The 22,923-nt window shown below is 38.8% G+C and overlaps 1 protein-coding gene across 1 annotated transcript; it reads left to right on the plus strand.

The window, feature by feature from the left end:
- The first annotated feature begins 9,429 nt into the window (after window positions 1-9,429).
- LOC139696750 (cuticle protein 12.5-like) lies at window positions 9,430-12,786 on the plus strand. The gene is made up of 3 exons (XM_071595594.1): window positions 9,430-9,441; window positions 12,034-12,246; window positions 12,658-12,786. The coding sequence occupies exons 1-3, from the start codon at window positions 9,430-9,432 to the stop codon at window positions 12,784-12,786; spliced, it is 354 nt and encodes a 117-aa protein (XP_071451695.1).
- The last annotated feature ends 10,137 nt before the right edge of the window (window positions 12,787-22,923 follow it).

The raw sequence follows: 22,923 nt of genomic DNA on the forward strand, positions 1-22,923 counted from the left end.
TCATCATCATTTTCAGGACTAAATCAGACAATACAAATATTACTCTGAAGTAATTTGAATGTGACCCTATCAGATAATGCATATATTAAAGTAGGTTGAATGTTGGTGCATTGTGTCACACAATATACAAGGATTACTTATGTTGGTTTGCAAAAAAGTCAATTTCCCAAAGTTCTCATTATGGTCTCGTCCACAAATGCAAGGTGGGGTCGGAATTGCGAGTAATCTCAACATGTCAGAATTGAATATGTAGAATGTTCATTTATCAAATAAGAGTTGCATGAAATCTTCGTCCTCCAGGCGGTTCCCGTATCATGCTTGCCAATGATCATGCTGCCTTCATAACGAGTTTTTGGGATAGTTTTTCCGCTAATGAAGGATCTCAGGCTTTCCCGGCGAATAGTATTCAGGAATTTTTCTCGGGTTTCCAACCGGGTCAGGTTTCGGAGTACCGACGTTTCGATGGCTGACTCTGCCATCGTCTTCAGGGTTGAAGTGCAGAGCATGGAAATTGCCGGGTATTTATACATGTTGCGTGGGTCAGGTGTGGCCTGATTGGTCGGATGAGTTTCTTCGGCCCGCTCCGGTCAATCGGCCTTGTTCCCGTGTGTTTCTCATCTTTTTTAGTATCGGCTTCCAAATATTACTTATCTGGAAGCCGGTGTCTCGGTTTAAGTTGTTTTTCTCCAGTCGGATCTCTATTCCTTCTTTTACCACGCGGTCCCAATAACCGTTGGCATGACATAGCCTCTTTGTGGCTTCAAAGTCGATTCAGATTTTCAATTCAGAATCGAAATCTTTCTGTGCTGGTTTCAAATCGCTCGAGGGATATTTAAGATGGTGTTTATCCTTTAATGCACCTCCGTGATTATTTCGAACGTGTTTTCTCCTGATATTAGTATGATGACCGATATTAGCATTGGTCCCAAGTAGTTCAACTTCTTTGTTTTCACTTTATCTACACTTTCAAGTCCATACTGCAAGGATTATGGAATATAACTTTCTACAATCATACCAGAGTTCATTTTTTTGATTTTTCGGAAGTTCCCTATCGTTACAGAAATCAATAGTTTTGTTAGGATCGCTGGGTTTAGGTTTTCATTCCGTTTTGTTAGATATCTCGGTAGATGACCGTAGCATTAGCGGATAACCTAATATTTCTATTTTTAGACGGCATGATTAGTCGGTCCCCGCACCCATATTGTTAAGAAATAGGATTGCCGCGAAGGTGAGGAAACGGTATTGGCCCCATCCTCATGCCGAAGCCGTTAAGGCATTGAATGATTAGTACACCGAGTCGATGGATTTCCTAATGGAAAAGCTATCGGTTGATGTGAGACACATAATGTATAAAGACGTGGACTCAAGAGGCGTTGCAGAAAGATGAAAAGGAGGTAAGAGAGTTTTGATGGACCTTCTTGTATAATTCTTACCAACTTCCATTGAGGTGATATGACGTGAACTTGGAAAATGAAAACGAAAAGAGAAGCCAGTGGAAAGAGATGAATCGACGAAAGTCGGGAGCATGCCGGAATGTTTTGGAAAGGAGAAGACTTCAGTTCTCCACCGTTAGAATTGGGTCATAGCAACCCTACATAGTCATCATAACACTCATGTAGTAATTATAATACGCGCCAATTTAGGTAGTGTGGTACACGCCGAAAACTCCGAAGGCCATGGACTATAATTTGGTGGCTCCGTGATTATTACACCATTGTGTGGTGTATAGTGAAGCAACCCTGTGTTTTGAACTGTGAATGTGGTGCAATGTGACTTCATCTGTCAGGTGAAAAATTCTAATCGATGACATGATTACCATTTAAATTATTGGCTTTTATCCGATTCGTCTCAACTGCTACAGGGTGGAGTCTCTCGGTTGCTCTTTCATCGGGTAGAAAAACGGTCCAGATGAAAGCTCAGACATAAGAAGAAAGAGGAACGCTTATCCCAATTTAACCACCATGCTAAGCTTCCGACGATACCTGAGAATTCACAGGTTTCATCTAGCAAAAAAATTTGTTTGATTCACTCAATGTCATTTTAAAACATCATAGAGCACTTAGTGTGCCTTGCTTCGTTTCATACCGGCAGCAATCGAAAATATTGTTTTGATTCTTTGATATTTCCTTTAAATAAAAAAAATGCATGTGAAGTGATGTCCACTTATTGAGGCATGAAATGGAAGTCTACGCTAAAAATTAACCAAAAGGTGTGATTTGTATTTATTCAACTTATACCATTTTTAAAATCACGGCACCATTGTCTGACCTTTCCTTCACTCATAACTGTAGGTCCATAAACTAGGCATAACTCCCGATGAATTTCAGCAGCTGACTATCCCTTTGCATACAAGAATCGTATGACATAACGCACTTCACAGCTGGCGGGATCAACGATTGTCGCGGACATTGTTGTTTGCATGCACGGACAAGCAAACGACTTCTGAAACAAAACAAATGCTGCTATAGCTTGTCAATGAATCAGTAGATGGCGCTGCAGGAATAAAACTGTGTTCTGAAGCGGCAATATTTAAATATAAGCAAACGGCCCTTACTTGATGAATATACCTCGTAATAGGCTTACGATAATGGATTTGCGTGAGAGTATTGATTTAAGTAAATATTACTAACTTAGATATAGCAGAGATTTTTGAATAGAATACATTATGCTAATTGGTTGATTCTTATACACATAATGTTATAAATTACAGCTTTTAATATTGATTTGTTTTCCTCCAGGAAGTCGTAGATTGAAATAACTCGCAGTGTGGAAAATATAGAGACTCGCGGTGTGATTAAGTTCTTTCATTTGAAAGATTACAAAGCCCAGTAAATCCACGGTGAAATGATGAGTTTTATGGAATGATAGCCCATCATATGAAACAGTTGTGAGGTAGAAAATAAATTTTGAAACTGGCCACATGTTCCTCAAAGACGATTCAAGAATTGGACGACCACCACACATGAACCATGCTGCCAAAGTGAAGAAAGTGGAGGACATTATTCTATTAGATCGAATAGCAACATCCAAATGATCATGAATGAGACAGAACTTAGTAACGGTAGTATGCGGAAAATTATTCGAAGAGCCGTACATGTCAAAGGTGTCAGCATCCTGGGACTACTGCCTCCTTGTCAGAATCAAACACGGCGCGACCGAAAATCAAAACGATGTGGCTTTGAAATTTTGCCACATCCACCCTATTGACCTGATCTCTCCCCAAGCGACTTTTCTCATTCTCAGAGCCAACAAAACATTGCGGGGTCGGAGATTTGATAGCACAAATGGTGTCATTCAAGAGGTGGTACAATATCTTTTGATGCAATTTACTGAGTGCTACAGTGACGGCCTTCGAAAGGTCAAGAAACGCTTAGATAAATGTATAACCCTGGATGGTGACTAAACAGAGAAGTATTTAGAATAGCAAATAAAAATAAAGTTTCTATAATTTATTTTTGATTAGTATTTAAAAGTTTACGATAAACCATCGTATTTTGTAAATAAACAATTGTTAGAACGCCAAAAAAATGAATTAACATGTATATCACTTCGGAGGATGCACATATGGCACAGAATGAGAGAAAGTGAACATGAGGATTAGAGGAATATCCTAATATTATGTTAAACATAATGATTGATGACACTGGTAAAAAATAAGTATTATCTTCCTGATTTATACAGCTTTCAAAACTCGAGAACACCAAGGTTTTGAAAAGTAGCGTTGGAACAAAGTTTTGAGTCGACGACTTTATCACTAGCGAGCGTGTACATTTTCTATACTTAAAATTATTAGTCATGGAACCCCTCAAATTTGAAATTCGGCTTTAAATTTATAGAAATCAATCAAGTTGAAAAGAGTCAAGTTTTCTTGCGAGAAATCAATTAATTACTTTTCATCGTAAGGAGAAAATACATCGATTCATGATTATAGTAATGTGTAAATCCTTAACAGCCGAGGCGGACTTCGAATCCTCGGCCTCGGGATTGGTCGCTGAGTACGGGGACAAACGGGAAAGGGAAGGGAATGCCAGGAATAGGAGATGTAAGAAAACTGCCCATTGGCGAGAAGGTCAGAGTAGCGAAGGAAGGTGACCTGAAAACAAGGCTTAAAGATCCATAGTAAAAGCTTATTTCAGCGCCGGCGAGAAAATTTTTTTTATAATATCACAAAATATGTCAAGGTTATCGAAAAGAAGGAACGGGGCCATCCCAAAGACGCGAATCATTTCTGTCTCTTCCCAGCCCGTCATTAATCCACCTATCAAAGAGTTCGTCTCATATTCGGGAGGTGCAGAAAAAATAAACTCCTTAACTGGGACATTACCAGGGATTTCTGCGTATTTTTGGGGCGGGGAGGAGAGCTCGATTTTCGCAAAAAAAAGAGTATCTCGAAGTGAAACTCGCTCGCTTGTTGACGCAGGTCGCGGCGGAATTAAATGACATTACGTCGCCAGACTGAGTAGTTCCAAAACATGGAAGGCCTTGTGACGTGAACAAAATCTTGATTGAAGGGTGTGCACGTCTTAATTCAAGTTCAATGGAAGCAAAGAGCGATTGTAAATGGACATGAAATCTTTTGCGAGAGTAATTACCTAAACGCAGCTGGGTTATTTTGCATATTTTGGTTCCACGACCGACTTGCCTTCCCTTCGTCAGATGTCTCCTTATGGCCCTGGATCGTATTTGAGATCGTCTCACACATAGAAGCGAAGAACCGTATGATGTAAAAACAAATAGAAGTAGGAAGAAATTATGTTGAAACGGATATCGCCATATGAACATAACATGAAACTTCAATCACCCCTCCAAGATATTTACACGTCACGGTGGGGATAATATTTTTATTTGCTGGGATAAATATATGCAGATATTTAATATAACCGTCGCCACATCATGCATAATTCGTTTTCTTCGGCCCGTTTCCGGCTGCCATAGAGTCCGGATTGTTAGCCATTCCTGATATTGAATATTTAAAGTAATAATTTTCACAAAACCCGTCAATCTAAATACTCGTATGTCAGTCAAGATAATTTGAAAATTGGTTGATAATTATTTTCCAATAGCATGGAATAGTTAAATAGGCATACTTCACTGGGAATTCAATGCCCCTCACAGCAGCGAGTTGAAATTATCTCTAACGATTAAGTATGTAAATGTGAAGTGTAAGTACGTAAGTGTAAGTGTACGGACAGGTAACTGGTTCAAGGGTGAGAGGGAATAGAACGTATTTACAAGTAAAAAGTAACAATGCCACCTTATGCCATTGCCATACACGGTCGTCAGTGTGTTATTCGATATCAGAAATGCTCCTTCATGGCACTTACCTAGCACATAAATTCACTCCCCTTTACATATCGCTGACCGCTAGAAAATCATGGGGAACGTAAGCCTTTCATAGCTTAAGACACATTTTTTAAATCTTAGTAATACTAGTCTTAAGGATGCTATCTTTGCAATTTGTATCGTCCAAATCAGATATTTTATAAAGCATTTTCATCTTGGTTCATTTAAGGAGAGCTTTTCTTTTTCAAATACATACACCTCGTCGAAGTAAGTGGTCCATAACATTTCTTAGAAACTTAGGAATCACCCTTTAAAAACCGTTGAAATTTAGCAATTAGAGCACACATCATTATTCACGGAAGTGTTACTATTAAACCGTGAACGGAATACGGCCGATCGATTCGCGGAGGGAATCAATTATATCCCATTGCAACACCGTGGCGATTCGCTCATTCCACGAATCCCCCCCGTCGCGTCGGTGCGGGTGAAGAAAGAGAAAGGAAGAAGACCAATAACTGAATCTGGGGAGAAGAGGGACGACCGCTATGGAGACGTGGCGGGGGAGGGTGAGAATCCGGCGAGGAGTACGCGCCCGTATCCCCTTACGCACATCACTGGACGAGTTTGTATGTAGGCGTGCGCTCGTGTGGGGGACCCGAAAGGGAGAAAGAGGACTCAGGACGTTTGCAAAATCAGGATGGATGGCGAAAGAATCAAGGATGGGAAGGGAGGAGCAGATGGGGCGGGCGTGTTCTGTATGCCTGGAGCACAATCAATCATTAGGTAGTGGGCTAGCAGTCATTCGTGCGGACGTGAGCACTCATTTCGTACGTTTGCATTCTAATTCTTCGGTCGAAAGGTTAAGGACGGGAGGGAGGGGACGAAGACTGGGAAAAGCGGTCTGAACTAAAGAAGAAGATAATATGATACGCTCACGGGAGAGTTCATTAATTACTCAAGGGGAATCTGGACGCTGTATGTTCCACCATTTGTAACTTCGGTTAATAATAATGATAAACTGTCTCAGTTCCTCTGTCATCCTAATCCTATTTTCTTTTTGGATTCCCTACTCTGCTCAGCGATAGGGAAACACCTTTTCCCATCAATCACTACCCCGGTGTACGAGCTAATATGGCCTGAAATATATTCATAGAATAAACTTTCAGCTTCGGCCGATTGGCTTACGGAAACTTCATCTGATGGCAAATTATAAAGGGTTAAGCTGTGAAGACATGGTATATTTATAGTTTCTTGTATTACGCATAATCCAGGTCCATCATTATAATAAGTTTTATATATATTATTATGATATTTATTATTATTTATCATATTTATAATAATAAAGAGATGCATATTAAAGTCATTTTTGGAATAATTTCGTCGCTGCGTTTTGGAAGAAACGTCTTTCCAAAGGAATCGTTCAAATAGGCAGTGTTCTTTTAGCTTTTCTTATACGTATTCTGGTTTCAGACTGAAATATCTTCCGTATTTAGTCATTTTGGGACGGGAGTCAAGTTGATAGATGTAATGCTGAAAAATAAATCTTTTGGAAACCTTCTATTATGAGACTTTCTAAATGAGTTACCATTACTTTTGTAATACTTAAATTAAATGCAATAAATAAAATGGAGGCGATTCTTCCAGAATTACATCGATGTGGAGCCTTATTTTGCACGGATTTGGACGATATAAGTAGCAGAGAAAAGAAGATTGGAGGCGATGGAAAAGTAATGTTACAAAATAATGTAGAAATTAGAGCAAATTAGTAACAATTGAGGGTGAAGTGGATAGAAAGAGTAACAAACGGAGAAGTGCTTCGAAGAGTAGGTGAAGAGAGACGCCTATGGACAACACTTATCAAGAAGAAGAGGGAAATATTGGGAACATGAGGCACGATAGTTTACTGAAGATCATAGCTAAAGGAAATATATGGAGGAAGAATTATACAGGAAGGCCTAGGATGAAGAGGAGAAGCAGGCGATGGGAAATGTTGCTGCAAGAAGCTAAGAGGGAAAAGAGACATTGACAGGTAACAAGACAATTAGTAGAGCTGCTACAATCCAAACCTCGGATCGATTATCTTTGGTGATGTCATAAAATGGAAGATACCAATTGAATATGATTGGAGCTCCAGCGAAGTTTGAAATATTTAGTTTAATATCAAAAATAGGATTCCCTGTTCTTTTAACGCATATAGGTATGCTTAAGGATTAAAAAGGGTCACGTATTTTTAGTTCAACATTATTAAGCATATTAATGGTGAGACTTTCTTTGCAGTTTTTAATAATTTAAGGTGCATGAAAATATGCATTTCAATTTTGTAATATTTTTATTGCATTCAAATGCTGAGAACAGTAAAAATAAAACACATAACTCACTGTCTCAAATTTTAATTTTCAACTCGAAGATTTATGACTGCACCCCCCATCTCAAAGATCTTCTCCATTCCTAGACGATTCTCTATCAATCATTATAGGTTTTCTCACAGACTAAATATTAATAATTTACACCTAGCTTGTAATCATTATTCCACTTTATCATTCATAAATTTTATCGAAATTTATTGATCAATTTTCAATTGGTTTTCATGTAATTTATTTTTGAGCTCACGGTGCTGGCCGGTAAATTTAGCGATAGACGTCCAAAAAAAATCTAGTGCTATGAAGTCCACGAGAAATAATACTGGACCGAAAAATTATCCAAAGTCTTCAGGTACATTAAAGTGAATGCAATGCTTGTGATAATATTAGTGTTGTGAGGTAGTTTTCTCATATAGATGTGTCATTAACAGTCCCCAAAACATATTTTATAATGCTTGGACTTACCCTAGCCTAAACTTTAAGTCTTATCTACATTACTTTCTAATTCAGTTCTTGATATCTTATATCAGCCTTCATGCCATTAAAAAACCTATTCTCTTCCGTCCTCCTTCCCTTCGTCCAACAACCACCCTTCTCTTGTGGCCTTCAGCACTCATTATCCCTCAATATATCCTTCTTCCATTTTTTAAGCCCATTTTAAATTTCACAATGTAGTTTCCGCTCTCTTCATACAGCATGTAAAAAACTTGTCTTCATTCTTTCTTCCCGTTTCCTACTTTTCTCGTAATACTTATTTCATAATTGAAATGCTAATCGCAAATAAATTTCACTCACTTGTAAACAGAGATTTAGAAAATTATTACCGCGAAAGAGACACCAATGTAAATCCAATTATGATAAGCTAGAAACAATACTATCGAGAGGAGATCAAGGGAAAATTTTTATTTCTAAGCATGGTGCGGAAATTCTAAGGAATATTATGGGAATTTCAAATGCGCGCAAATTAATGAGACCTTAAAAACTGACGATTTTGCGGGAGGCATCTTTATGAAATTGCCCGCGGAGTCAATTAGCGAAAGGGGCCACGTCTTGTGTTCCACCCAAGAATGGACCGGCCTTCCGAGAACCGGAGGGAACGGGAGATGTTAGTCGCAAAAAAATTCCGCGAACTCACCCTCGACACACCCCGGGGGGTCGATAGAACGGAGACGGCCGAGTCGATGAGAGGGAGAGAGATGAACTGGTGGATGGGTCCGTGGAGGATGGGGTATTATAGGGGGGATGGGGAAGATATTTCGCCCCCCTTCGCGTCATGTTTGGAGGACGTACGTTGGGGGACTTGACGGGGCGATGGCGACGGGAAGGCTGCCTGCGGCGGGGCGGGCCGCATCGAAAGGGAGAGTTTGTTTGTGTGCGAGCGAGTCAGGGGCGCCATTCTCTCCGAGATGGTGAGGAGAGGGTGGGGGGTAAAGGACGAGGAACCTGCGGGAGGTGTGGGGGACGGGGCGCGCTCCGCCTATCCTTCTTGGGCGAGTGTATCGAATGGGGTTAAGACGGGAGAGGAAGAGAAGAGGCGGGACGGGGAGGGATGGGTGATGGTGTGGGGTCGCGGGCGACCCCGAGGGATGCGTGGTGTGGGGAAGGGGTGCGTTTTGCGTTTGGAGGGCAAAATATGGGGGAGCCGAAGTGAGTCGGCCGCCGAGGAGAAGACAGGAGTGTATATAAGCTTAAGCTCACCTCACCAATGACAAACACGCATCCGATCGCCAAGAGATCAAATCTACCTCTTCTCTCACGAAGCAACCCATACCAACCTCAACCAAACATGTACAAGCTGGTAAGTTTTTTTTAATTTTTAATTTCGTTCCTTATCTTATCTCCTCCATCGAATTTTGATTTATCACTCATTACCATAACAGGCGTTTTTTTCGCTTCCCCGACTTTTTTTTCACGGACTTGACTACCCTGTGCGTCATCGACCTAGTTTCTCAAGTACTCAACTGTGACGTGTGCTCTTACGTTTTCGGCCATTAAATCAGTGAATATGTGTGGGAGGGAAGTGCGTGTTACATTTTTTAACCAATGGAAGACGGATTTCAAACAGTAGGTTTTAAACTGGGCTGGAGCCTAGTTTCTCTGACAAACATTAACTTGAAACAAGTTTAAGGTCCTGGTTATCCCTAAGATCAAAGTTTACATCCCATTACGGAAAACCTGAAACTACGAAGTATATTACATCCCATGTTCGCATGTAGGAATGAATTGCGACATATGACATTAAATGGCTGAGTTTATCTAAAATGATCGAGAAAGGAAACTTGTGGTGACGAATAAGACCGAAAGGAGTTTCTGTCTAGCAGCCCGAGTGTTGTGTCTCATGTCTTAGAGACGTGAAAGGCAATTAGTTACGCAATGCATCCTTAGGAGTAACTCGACAGCAACTATTCCCGCCATATGTATCGGCAGCGACTATACAGGTTGCGCATAGTCGCTTGATATTCAGAACTCGCGAACATGCATGCAAGTATAATAACAGGGGAAAGTGAAACGCGCAGCAATTATGTAGAATAATGGGCAGATATAGAAGGCAGAAGAATCGAATAGTGAACCCTACGAATAAAGTTTGCAGAGTTTTCAAAATTATTTACGTGAATATTTTACCATAATTTTGGGTAAAAGTTTAAAAGTTACAAATAGTTAGCTTTTATATATTTCAAGGTTTTTATTCAAAAGATACACCGGAGATTGTTTCAAATGGGACCAAAGTATAATTGTTGCATTTCATTTGGTCGCTCATGCCTATACTTTTTTTGAGTTTGCACGAGAAGAAATCTAATTTTGAAAATAGCCAAATATATATAAATGCACACAAAATTGTATTAAATACCTTTAGATTGATTACTTGGATCAATTAGAAATACTCCTACATAAGTACTTATAAATTTTCATGACTTGAAAAATACATCAATATCACCCGTATTTTTTCATATTAATAAATAATTATCAACCATCCCGTAAATGAAGCAATCAGAGACACAATAGTGGCTAAGATTTGCAACAGAAGAGTCGAAATTACCAAGGAAGCATTTTTCTCTGGAGTACAATAACGAATATGACGTAATCCACAGAATGAAAAAAACCACTGAATAATAAAATCCACAGAAAAAAGGCGGGAATTTGAACGCTTTTTTTCCGTCGACACTCAGGGACAGTCATCTTGTAAAAAATACATTTGTGAAGAAAGCATACTTATGATTTAATCCATAACTTACAGCTGCATATTAAACATAAGCATATTACTATGCATTGCGATGCAAGGCCAATTTGCCGCTCTAAGTGGTAAAAGTGACATAAAAAGTGTGATGAAATTTACGTTAAAACTTCGACGGCTGAGAAATGGCTGAAGTTGAAGAACCCTATAGTAACAATCAAAATTAAGTTTAAAGCGTTCCTGTGGAGCACCTCCAGAAAACGTACGCTCTTTGACTAACTTCAGTGATTCACATATCTTCACAGTAATTCGAATAGATACTCGGATACGTATGAAGTAATGATGAAGTTTTCTACAGCCTTAAATGGTTAGGGAATCTTAAATACCCAGACATTGCTACTTATTCTTCTCAAAGTGTAGGATTACCAAATGTTACGCATTGCATATACAACTGGCATGAGTTAGGATTACTGTTTTCAAAATTTGAGACCATTTAAAGATCCTTTATTAGTACAAGTTGCAAAATATGAACATAGGGATACATGATTGTGTAAATGTTCCAGATCGGTTGCTTCAGAGTGAATTTATCTTACTTACCCATTGTGGAACGTGCAATGAAATTTTATCTGCGCAAAATATCGAGAAAAAGGCACTGTCCACATCAATACATTAAAAACAAAATCAGTAAAAATAATGCTTACAGTACTTAAATGAAGTACGAGATATTGAATTGAGTCTGGAAAACGTAAGCAGCATATTATAGTCCTTATAATTCCCTCTCACCTGTCCTTCTAAAATAGTGTATCAATATTCAATCTTTGTAGTGTCTTTCAAAACATGAGATTTAGTATGATCTATGTACATTAAATTCGCGATTATTTTCATTTCGACTTGTAGCCTGGCTTGTTGTTATGATAAATACTTTTTCCCCTGGTACAATTCCAAAGACCCCGTTGTAAATACTCATATTTATAAGTAATTAGTGATAACTAAAATACTTAACTAGTTGGGTCGTATGTGCGTGACGATGGCTGGGGAAACAAATACATGCGTGAATGATAAGTGGTGTAATTGAAGAAAATCCCCGTGATGGGATATGGGAAACAGAAGAGTTTTTGCGCTTCTTCCTCCCTGACTTCCGCTCGTGAATCCGTCAAAACATTCGTGCATGGGTTACTCTCATTACTAATCTCAGCATTTCTTCCTCCCCCTCCCAAGGTCGCTGTCCTCGCCCTTGTGGCTGTCGTCTACGCCGCACCCGGACACGTGGTGTCCTACGCCGCCCCCGCTGTGGTGCACACCCCCGTAGTGCACACCGCACACGTGGTGCACGCTGCCCCAGTGGTGCACGCCGCTCCCGTCCTTAAGGTCAAGACCCACCACGTTCCCATTGCCACCTCATACGCCAACACCTACAAGGTCTCCGTCAAGGTGAGTGCACAGCTCTATTTTAGAATTGTGGGCACGGGATGAAAGTATGAAATACTAAGCTAACGTTGCAATTGTAACAAATAAAAGACCTGGATATTTTTACCCAAGCAAAGTAAAAAACGTCATGTGTCGGAGCAATTAGCTTGTGGTAACTGTTTTTATCCAGAGTTGTCCCCAATGTAAATTACTTAGACCATTTTCCAAATAAACAGCATTGATAATAGGAAAACGCTCAAAACTTCCAAAAGCACGTTATCATCTTAGTTTAAAATGTCTAGCAAAAAAGGCATGCAAATTTATCTTAAGACGATAAATTTAAGAAGTGTGTGACGCTTCGGTGTCGGGATGCTTTTCCCGAACTCATGGAATATTGACAGATATCATACTTTAACTTTTGAACTTACCCCGCAGGCTCCAGTGGTGCACGCCCATGTTCCTGTGGTGCACGCCCCCGTGGTGCACCATGCCCCCATCGTCCACGCCCCCGTCGTGCACGCCGCCCCTGTCATCAAGGTCAAGACCCTTGGCCTCGTCCACTAAGTCATCATCATTTGCCCCATCCGCGTTTCATCCATCCGCCGGTGCTTCACCGTGGTCGGATATTCCGGAAAGGGAAAGGAAATGACCCTACACCGGCCGCCGCCACCCTGCAATTGAAGCCAAACAACATCTCCTATTTATGGCATTGTTAATCATGTGACATTTTAATAATAAAAAAAGAAAATACTAAACCTGCCACATTTTCATTCAACGTCGAGTGACAGGAGTGGTTAACTGTGGTCTGTGCTACTTCACTCAGGAATATTTGAGCGATGATGTTCCATGAACATTGCTTGAATGCTATTAAATGGTATCCTTGAGAAAAGGTAATGTATCAAATAGCAAATGATCCTGTTAAAGTCAATTATCATTCATCATAAAAAATCTAATGATTCAATTACCCAAGTACACTTTTTATCCCTCGATGGATCCTCGGATGTCATAAAATGTTGTCATAAATAAAGGCATTGCCGAATTTTCCGTGCAAGCTGATTTGGGAAATGAATAATCGTTACTAGAAACTTCAAAGATGTATCAATACATGAGAAAAGCAATAAGACGTAAGTGAATTTCCCAATTATATCGTATTTTCTCACATATCAACTATCGATATGAAATTTTCAATGACCTGCATACACTTGAACGGAGTTCAGCGGAGGGGGGCTAGATTTGTCAAAAATTGTTATGAACAATGCAGTAGCGCAACTAATTTGCTAGAAAATTTAGGCTGGGATTCCCTTACACAGCGGCGTTTACAATATAGATTAAACTTATTAAAAACATTTAAATTTGGGTCCTTTTCCGATGACATCAAGAACATAATACGAACCCCATCGTATTACGGGCGGAGGGATCACGAATATAAGATTAGAGAGATAGACTGACAGGTTTAAATGGTCATTTTTTCCAAGAACAATATGAGACCAGAATGCTTGTAGTCGAAATCCCCCAGGAGCCGGCTCGACATAATAAGTATTAGCCTACAAGGTAGCGACTGGGCATGGTTACACTAGTATATTTATATATTTTTTGCAGGTTCCCCCACCTTTCCCCATCCATTTGAAAAACCCTAACCCCCTCATCCCTTACCCTTTCTTCCTGGTGCTGCACCCCCTGCCACACACCTTTTAGGTGGCTCGCAGGGTATTGATGTAGATGTAGATGTAGAACGATTAAAATGTGAAATAAGCTATTTGGATGGGAATCTACGTAGATATTTAAGGGTTTTTCATCATTTCAATGAATTTTTTCTAAAAAAAAATTAGGCATTACGCATGATATTTGTGTAATATATTACAAGTGTAACAGTACTTAGTGAGCTCTATTCTCATTCATGAAACAAACCTGCTGGTTTATTACAGTGGTTACTGACTTTCCAGCAATATATTCTTGCTTAATTTCTGTTCGGTAGTGTTACCATGAGTTTTCATTGGCGCTCTGGTGCCTAACCATACGTCCGAGGTGAACCTTTCAGCACAGTACTGGTACTTTGTGATTCGGACGGATGGCATTAGATTGTGTTACCTTAAGCGTTGTTCGTGACGAGTATGATAATCCCGGCAAAGAAATTTTCTACTCCTTTCCTGCCCATATACTCATTTCCTCGCAACTCACAAGCAAAATGGTGGTGTCTGTCGGAGCGCCTTTGAAAACCGTGGCAATAATTCTAGTTTTTTAACAAATTCTAAAATTCATTTCAATCCATTTCATATTCAATTAGAGATTTAGAGCCTGCAATGATTGCACTTCAACAGAAAGAAAGAACTTCCATAAAACTATCACAACCATTGTCAAATTACAATGTTTAAGCTACCGATATACATACTATATTGCTCTTCACAAAATAGTTGAACACACTGTGGACTCCGGTGGTGGTGGGGTAATGCCCTTGCCTGACAACTCAGAGGTCGTTCGTTTGATTCTCGCCTAGCTGGGTTTTCTTCCATCTAGGGGTTGGGTATTTGTAGTTTGTCTTTACTGTATGTACATATAGGGGTTAGATGGAAGAAGGAACTCTTTAAGTTTCAATCTCGCCTCAATTTAGGTCGTTAAATAAAAATACAAAAGTGCTTTTTTTCGGCATAATATAATTTGTCCGTACTTAGTTCAGATCTTTTACATGTTACATGTTGAATTTTATGTATACTTCACGTTGTTGTACTATACCAGGATATCGATTGGTTTATAGCAGAAAAACTTATGTGTTAAAAGTGTATTTCAGAACTGCTTGTTTAAGTTTTCATTTGTAAATTTTCATTTTTTTTCGTGCGAGCATTTTATTTACTTTAACGTAAAAATCCTCATTGCCCTGTTTCACATCAGGATTCAATAGGCTTTTAGTTAAATATTATGGTGTACATCAACGTCATTCCTCGAAATTCTTTTTATTTTTGCCGTTGTGGCAGTTAGCGAAGGAATGAGGAGGAATATATGAGTGAAATACAAATAAGGTAGAGAAAGGGAGTGCAGAATATGTTGAGAAGTAAAGGAATATTGAAGGCTGTAATAGAAGAGAGAGTTCGAGGCAAGCGAGGAAGAGAAAGTAAGAGGCAAGGAGATAGGGTTTTAAGCAACATGAAGCATGAGAAAATAAGATAGGACAAAGGTCCTCGTGATGCATTGAGCACAGCAGTTACTGGGGACAGTGCATAACCTTCAATTATGATGATGGGGGCCTTCTAGCGTGGGATTTCGATAAATAATACTACGCTAAATACAGTTACAACCGAAACGTAACTTCATCAAAGGATTTTTTTTTCTGTACTATAATATGGCACAAAGATATGGGTACAATTTTTTTCTATGAGCCATTGCCGCTCAGTATCACGGATTGATCAACAGCCACTTAGAAATTCCGCTTTTTACAAAGGCGTTATTAGGAAATTGGTGGAATTATGGTACAGACCCCGGATACCTTAGTATTTATTGTTCTACCGATATTTTGTTGGTGTTACGAGAAATATCTCTCACAAAAAAGTAGCAATAATAATGATAAAATTAGGTAAATTAATTTTAAATTGGGGTAATAAAACGTGGCCGTACATCGAAAAATGATGGCCATCGATTGGGAGGTCCAGCAAACTAACTTCCTCCGCAATTATTGCAAAATTCCCCGCATGTTTTTGAGTGATCAACGAATCAAAGTGCGCGAAATAGTTGAGACCGCAGGCATATCAGGCGTACGTACAGTGTTTTACAATTTCGCACGAAAAATTGGATGTGAAAAAATCTCGGCAAGATAAGTGCCGCGTTTGCTCTCAGTGGAGAACAAATACAATCGTGTGATCGATTCGGAAGCCGGCTTGGCGCTTTTCCGTCTCATTCTGACGAGTTCCTTCCTCGAGAGATTACTGTGGACGAATAAGGATACACTTGTACACTTCAGAGTCAAAGGAATAGTTGACTCTGAAACAGTGGGTTTCACAGGCCACCCGGCTCCGAAGAAGACGAAGACGGTTTAATCAGCTGACAAAGTGATGGCTATGGTTTCTTGGGATGCACGCAGAATAATTTACGCCAATTACTTGCAAAAAGGACAAATTGATAAATGGAAAGTATTATGCGTTGTCATTGAACCGGTTGAGCTAAAAAATAAAACATTTTCCTCATTTGGCAAAGGAAAAAAAATCTCTTCATCAAGGCAATGCACACCCGCACAGTTTCGAATATGAAATATTTTATGCTACGGTTAAAATGTGTAAATATGCAGGGCGTATTTGCAAGAAACAACAGAAATGACATCAAAAAAGGTATCGCATGACGAACGCCTCCTATTATAGTAAAAAAAACTTGGATGACCTTAACTTTCACACGAATTATTATGTAGGCACTGTACCAATCGGGTATTGAGGAGAGGGAGGAGGGTAGCTTAGAACGTCAGCCCTAGCTGAAGAAGATGATACTAAATTTTCATAAAAGCTCATCGTTACCACGTATGCAATATTTGGGCAACGTAATGTGCAGTTCATACCCGTAAGTTGCGCTAAACTAATACTGAATTTGTGAAAAAATCTAGTGACGCTCCTTACATATATGCCATTTTGAGTGAATAGTGTACTTGTATTGCCGATTTAGTTCTTTTGGCATTGAGTATACTGAAAATTACCCGAAGTTTTCATCTTTGCTTTGTATTTGATAGCTACATGAACCGAAGAAAAAAGTGAACGGTTTCATATGGTCCTAGAATAGGTGCCGGTTCCAGAGCCTCTCTTTGCAGGAGAAATTTTTATTTTATGATTTCAGCCAACATATTGAAAGCGCAAGGACCTAGTACTAAATAGTTGTACGCTTTTACCTCAGCTAATACTCGTTTAGAATGATCACTCATCGCCGTGAGCCTCGTACCCGATGAATTTGTTTTCTTTGCCTTTATGCCTACTAATTTCTACACATTACGTATAATAGCAAATTCAAATGTATTTTACAGAGTGTTTTTACGGTCCCAAGTTAATTTGTGCCAATTCTGCATATTTAGACACGTCCATTCTAGAGGAAAAATGACAGCATGCTCTCATGGAAAATTAAGTTATTGAATTCGTTTTTCATACCAAGTCACGTGGATACTGCGTGCTATAGGTAAAAAAAATAAAAAAATACGATCGATTTAGATACATTCTTAAAAAATATTGAAGCCATTTAATTTCATTACTCTAGAAATGGAGCGGAACGAATGCTTTTGTAAATTTTCATGCGTAATGGCAGATATCACGCAAAGAAATTGCTCCAATGCACTCGGAATCCTAGGTGGCTGGATTTAATGCGCTAGGTATTACGAAAAATACAAGCTTGTATAAACCTTTCATAAAACCTCATATATAAAATTTCATGACCTGTCATACAAGTGAAGTGAGGGACAAACATACAATAGGCATTTGGCACTCAAATTAATTTCTACAACAAATAAGTGAAGTATACATTAAAGATACATTCATCCATCCACATTAACTTTGCGAAGCCATGACTCGAGGTATTGCAGATTATCCTCAGGAGGCATTAGTTCTGCACCAGGGTAGACAATTTCGCGAAGTCCATGAACTTATTTATTCAGTAATCTCTTCATCGCTAAATTACTAAACTCATGGCGTCCATTTAAATTATCGTTTACTCTTCAGCAGACCCTTTTTAAAAAGAATATGGCTCAAGGTTGATGAGTCCGGCGGAGAATGGGAAACATTGCATAAAATAGTCACTTGGTCCTCCACTAAATTTTCACAGTACATTTCATTATTTTATAAATGGCCAAAAATTATTTATTGGCAGACAAGCTCTAAAATTGTTCATCTACAGGCTCTCTGATCGATCCATAAGATCTTAAACGAACGTGTTAATTCAAACGGTGAGAGCAATATTAATCCTGTATTGAATGTCTAAGTTTAGAGATCATCGGAGATGAGGAGAACATGTTTTAAAAGTCCCTTCCGCGATACTAATGGCTTCACGGAGGAATTTAAGTCTCAAAGGTTGACACTTGCCCTTCCTTCTTCGAATCATCCCAGGAACCTTCTCTATTCCCATACGATTACTAGAACTTCAGCGCCTCCTTTCCTTTCTATTCATTTTTTCCATTCTACTCCATACCCACATCCCGAGTACGATTATCCTCCTGCCTCAACGATCAAGTTTCCAAGCCATAACAAACTAAGCGCCATGTTTAACTTTTCTTTAGCCTTTTATTTATATTTTTACTTGAAGCATTTGTCATAAATTCCTTCCTAAATGCTTATTTACCTGACACCATTCTTTTTCTCTTGACTTCAATACATTGCCCACTTCTAATACACTGTACCAACACTTGTCGCAGATAAAATATTATCCATACGCGTCCATCAAAATGCATACCTTTAAATAGAATCAGTAGCCGACTAAAAGAAAGCTCAGTCTGTTTCAGTGGGAAGTTGGAAGAAAACACGTACCGATCTTGATTGCGCACGAGTGTGATGAAGTTCTAATGAAAAAGTGTCTCAGAGTATCACCAGAGCAGCGAAAGCCCATCATCAGAAGACATAAACCAACAAAAGATATTAAATGCATCATTTATCCACCTTCGATTAATGTATGGGTCCAAGCGTTTTGCCTTGGAATTGCCAAGAATTGCCTTGGTTTCCTACTAAAATACAATCGTACTGTGAATGTGTTTTTAGAATTGTAGATCATGAAAGTACAGGTTTTTTACGGCCTATCCATGTGATTTCTAGATCATTAAGCAATCTTCCAGAGTAGCTTAGAATTAATTCATAGAGTACAGATTAGAATATATGCATAAATTCTATCTTAGAATGTCCGAAACAGCATCCTGATTATTTCAATTCATAAGTTTCATAAGCTTACACCTACCTACTTACTAGCGCCTTGAAATTACCTCACTGGAATGAGCTGATGATTACAAACACCTTACACTCCATCATCACCAAATGTCATTAGCTCTAAGACTGAAGTGCATGAGTAACTAATATGTTGCTCAAAATATTATTAACTTTTGATTCAAGGAGACTAAACGTGTTTTTAGAATTTTTTGACATGACTGGGATTATCCTTACGATTTAAATATAAGTAAATATTCCTCCAATGACATTTGTCCACAAGATTTGTCTTGTTTAATTTATATGTATTTGTAATATCGATAGGAAATGATGCATTCCTTATTTTCATTTTATTTTACATCAATTTTTCAATGCGACCGTATTTTGTGAATGAGTGCCGCATGCCATGACATGATGACATGATATTTTACGGTGAATTTATAATAATAACGCCCTTAATTAAACGAGTAATTCTTTTTTTACATGTCTAAAGGACTGGGCACTGCCTCGGTGAAACAAAACAGAGAGAAATGGGGTGCAATGATGTAATAACAACGTCGGCGAGCGGTAATGGCGAGAGTATGAAACGAGTGAAAGCAAAAGACACACGTGATGGAGGGGTCGAGGATCTGAGGGTGGGGGCAGAGGAAGGGGCGTTAGAAGAGTGGTAAATTGACCGATGTGAAACGTAGTTGTATGCCAATGAAAGCAACTTTAGTGAAACAGATGTTAAAAGTTATTGCGGACATCGATAATGGAACTTTAGGGTCATATTTTGTTGCCTATGAATTTGGATGGCGTTTAATTGCAATGGAAATAGGGTTTTTACAATATCCAGAAGGCTGCAGAAATGTCACAGCCCAGCAGGATTCGAAAGCGCGACCCTCTGGATGGCCTTCGATGACATTATCCACAGGATTTGCGTGGCGTTTGATTCCCCAAAAAATTTCTTCCGTTTGAATCTTAGGGCATCCCATTACTGCGAATGGTTTTCATGGGAACTGAGCTGTTATCGAATATTCCACGAGGTGTCATCAAGTTTTAAGGATTCCTATTTTTTTAAACCTACTAAAACAAGAGAGTTGACACTTCTGCTTTTATTGCTTTGAACGTAAAAGTGCATATTTTTCATAAGGTTGATTCCATAGCAGCTGAGAATACTTCTGTAGGGGAGTTATCTTTTCCTCGCTTGTAACACCCCCTGGTCCATTACCAATGCTCCTTGTGTTCGATGTCATACGAATTTTGTCATTCATTGAACTGTCACCAATCTACGAACGAACATTTGGTGCACACATCCATAACACCATCGCCGTATGTTCCTCCTTCAATTGGCAGTGAATTTCGATTCGAGTGTTAAACCTCACCAGTGGAGAACACAGATGACACTAGCTATTTTTGTTCACCAAACCAAGCCATTTTAAGAGTCTAAAACGCTTCTCACTATCACGGCAGCTGTTAGACTCTCTACACGGTGTACGATGACGCTACCTCTTTATAAAGTTCACAAATAGTGTCCGCGCACCACAGCATATTTCTTTCTATTACCACCCCTGAGAAATAAAATTGGAATTTTTTACGGACCTGAAGGTACCTCGTAGAAATAACCAAGGCTCTCCAGGGTTTGACCAAGTTGAGAAAGATATTTTGAAATCAAATTACCAATTGATAACGAGTCGCTAAATGGTGTGAATGTAGTGGCATGGACGAAAAACTGTGAATTCAAAGTATGGCGTCGCAAATTTACTCAGCACAACTGAATACCTTCCTTCCTCAATTATTTGGAGAACCTATAATTTATTTGCCACCATTGTTGGAATAAATATTGCCTCCACTTACCTACGTAAAGGCTGAAGTGCATAAGTAACTAATATGTTGCTCAAAATATTATTAACTTTTGATTCAAGGAGACTAAACGTGTTTTTAGAATTTTTTGACATGACTGGGATTATCCTTACGATTTAAATATAAGTAAATAGTCCTCCAATGACATTTGTCCACAAGATTTGTCTTGTTTAATTTATATGCATTTGTAATATCGATAGGAAATGATGCATTCCTTATTTTCATTTTATTTTACATCAATTTTTCAATGCGTCCATATTTTGTGAATGAGTGCCGCATGCCATGACAAGGAGGTTACACGAGCAGTGATTTAAAAGTCACGGTTACTCACATTCTTTTTAATACAACGTCGTCATTTTCAAAGAATTGTTGGTGTTGTCTGTTGAGTCCAAGGAACTTACGATTTTTATTTTAATACGGTGAGTTGTAATATAGTGATGATAATTGGCGGGCATGTTAATTTCATCCTGATCCGTCATCTTTGTTCCAACAATCGATATAGTAAAGTAAAACTTTAGGTTATTGACTCGAATCTTGTTTTTCTAGATACCAAATATTATAAACCAACGCCACATAAATTTTTGAAATATACCATTCAAGAATATACATACGCACGTGCATACTTACTTGTGGATATATCCATTGAGTTTATGAGGAAATGATAAAGCAATAAAAATTTAATTCCACGTAAATCAGACAGGATTTCACAATCACACGTTAAATGAGACAATGGGATGCAACTGACTTTGATGTGTAAGTAATTGATATGATAAAGTTTCAGGATTCGGAATTTCGGAACATTCTGGACATGATATTATGCATAGTACGATCACTTGGGTGAAAACCAAGCGAACAAAGCGTAGAACTTACAGCTGCGTAGGTACCTTTGCTACAGCGAGGCACACTCCGACCTAGAAGACGGCCAAGGCAGAGCGGGAGTTCAGTATATCGACATGATACTCCGCCCAAAGCAAAACTCAAAACTTTTGTTAACTTTAATAAACCGCAGTGACAACCTAGACATATTTAAAATGAAAGATGTATCTCGGTCATTCCACACAAACTTTATTAAGATACAACCTAAGTTTCCACGTTGGGCGTCATCATCAGGCAATTATGACTTCCGATGTCGAAACCTGGGTCTTATTTTAATAAAGTTGGCGTGGAATTACCAAGTTACTTCTTTCATTTTAAATATGCCATGTCAATTCTATAAAGTTACACCGGGGACAACAAATTTAAGAGATATTTTAAATAAGAGATGCTTGTAGTTACAACATAAAAAACGCGTGTGCCCTAATTGCAACGCCTACACGGAAACTGATATGAAATTACCATAATGCTAACGTACGAGTAAATATAAAATTGTGATAACGAAGACGACTAGTGTGTAATTTTGCGATAGTTTGGAGGCATTTATAAATTTTATTACCAGGACCTGATTCGCATTGAGGGCAATTTGGATATGTATGTATATTGAGAGAAATTTGTCCTATAGTTCTATTGAAAATCTGGCAGAGAGCTTAACGAAGCTTTCTTAAGACGAAATAAAACTGATTTCTGAGCTTTTAATGGCTAGATAAAATAATTTAGGGAAAATTGGATGATCCAATGACAGGTTTGAAAATTCACGGAAAATTGACGATTTCACGGTCGAATGACTACCTTCCTTAAATAAACAAATAAAAATATCATTTCAGTGCGTCACTGAAAGAGGAACAAGTGGCGTGAACGAAGCACGTGAATGGTTTGAATCATACAAATGATATCAAGTATATCTTATGAAATAAACGATTAAAAAAATGCTTGCCGAAAAAAGAAAGAGCTTATTTTTGGGCATCACTTTCTGTTCCCTTGTGCGAACAGGTGAACAAAGAACTCGACGAAAAGCCGCAATATTTTTACGAGCGAGTGGGCGAGGGATATATTCCAAAATAAAATTGCACGTGTCAAAGTATATTAGAGCACACATAAAAAAGGTAAATTTTAACCC

Source organism: Hetaerina americana, unplaced genomic scaffold (genome assembly GCF_022747635.1).
Source record: "Hetaerina americana unplaced genomic scaffold, ioHetAmer1.1.p SCAF_1, whole genome shotgun sequence".
In the NCBI taxonomy this organism is placed as follows: Eukaryota; Metazoa; Arthropoda; class Insecta; order Odonata; family Calopterygidae; genus Hetaerina; species Hetaerina americana.

Excerpts from the sequence above, each read along its gene's own strand:
- LOC139696750 (XM_071595594.1), top strand. Across the intron at positions 12,247-12,657 it reads CCTACAAGGTCTCCGTCAAG|GCTCCAGTGGTGCACGCCCA; the intron begins GTGAGTGCACAG and ends CTTACCCCGCAG.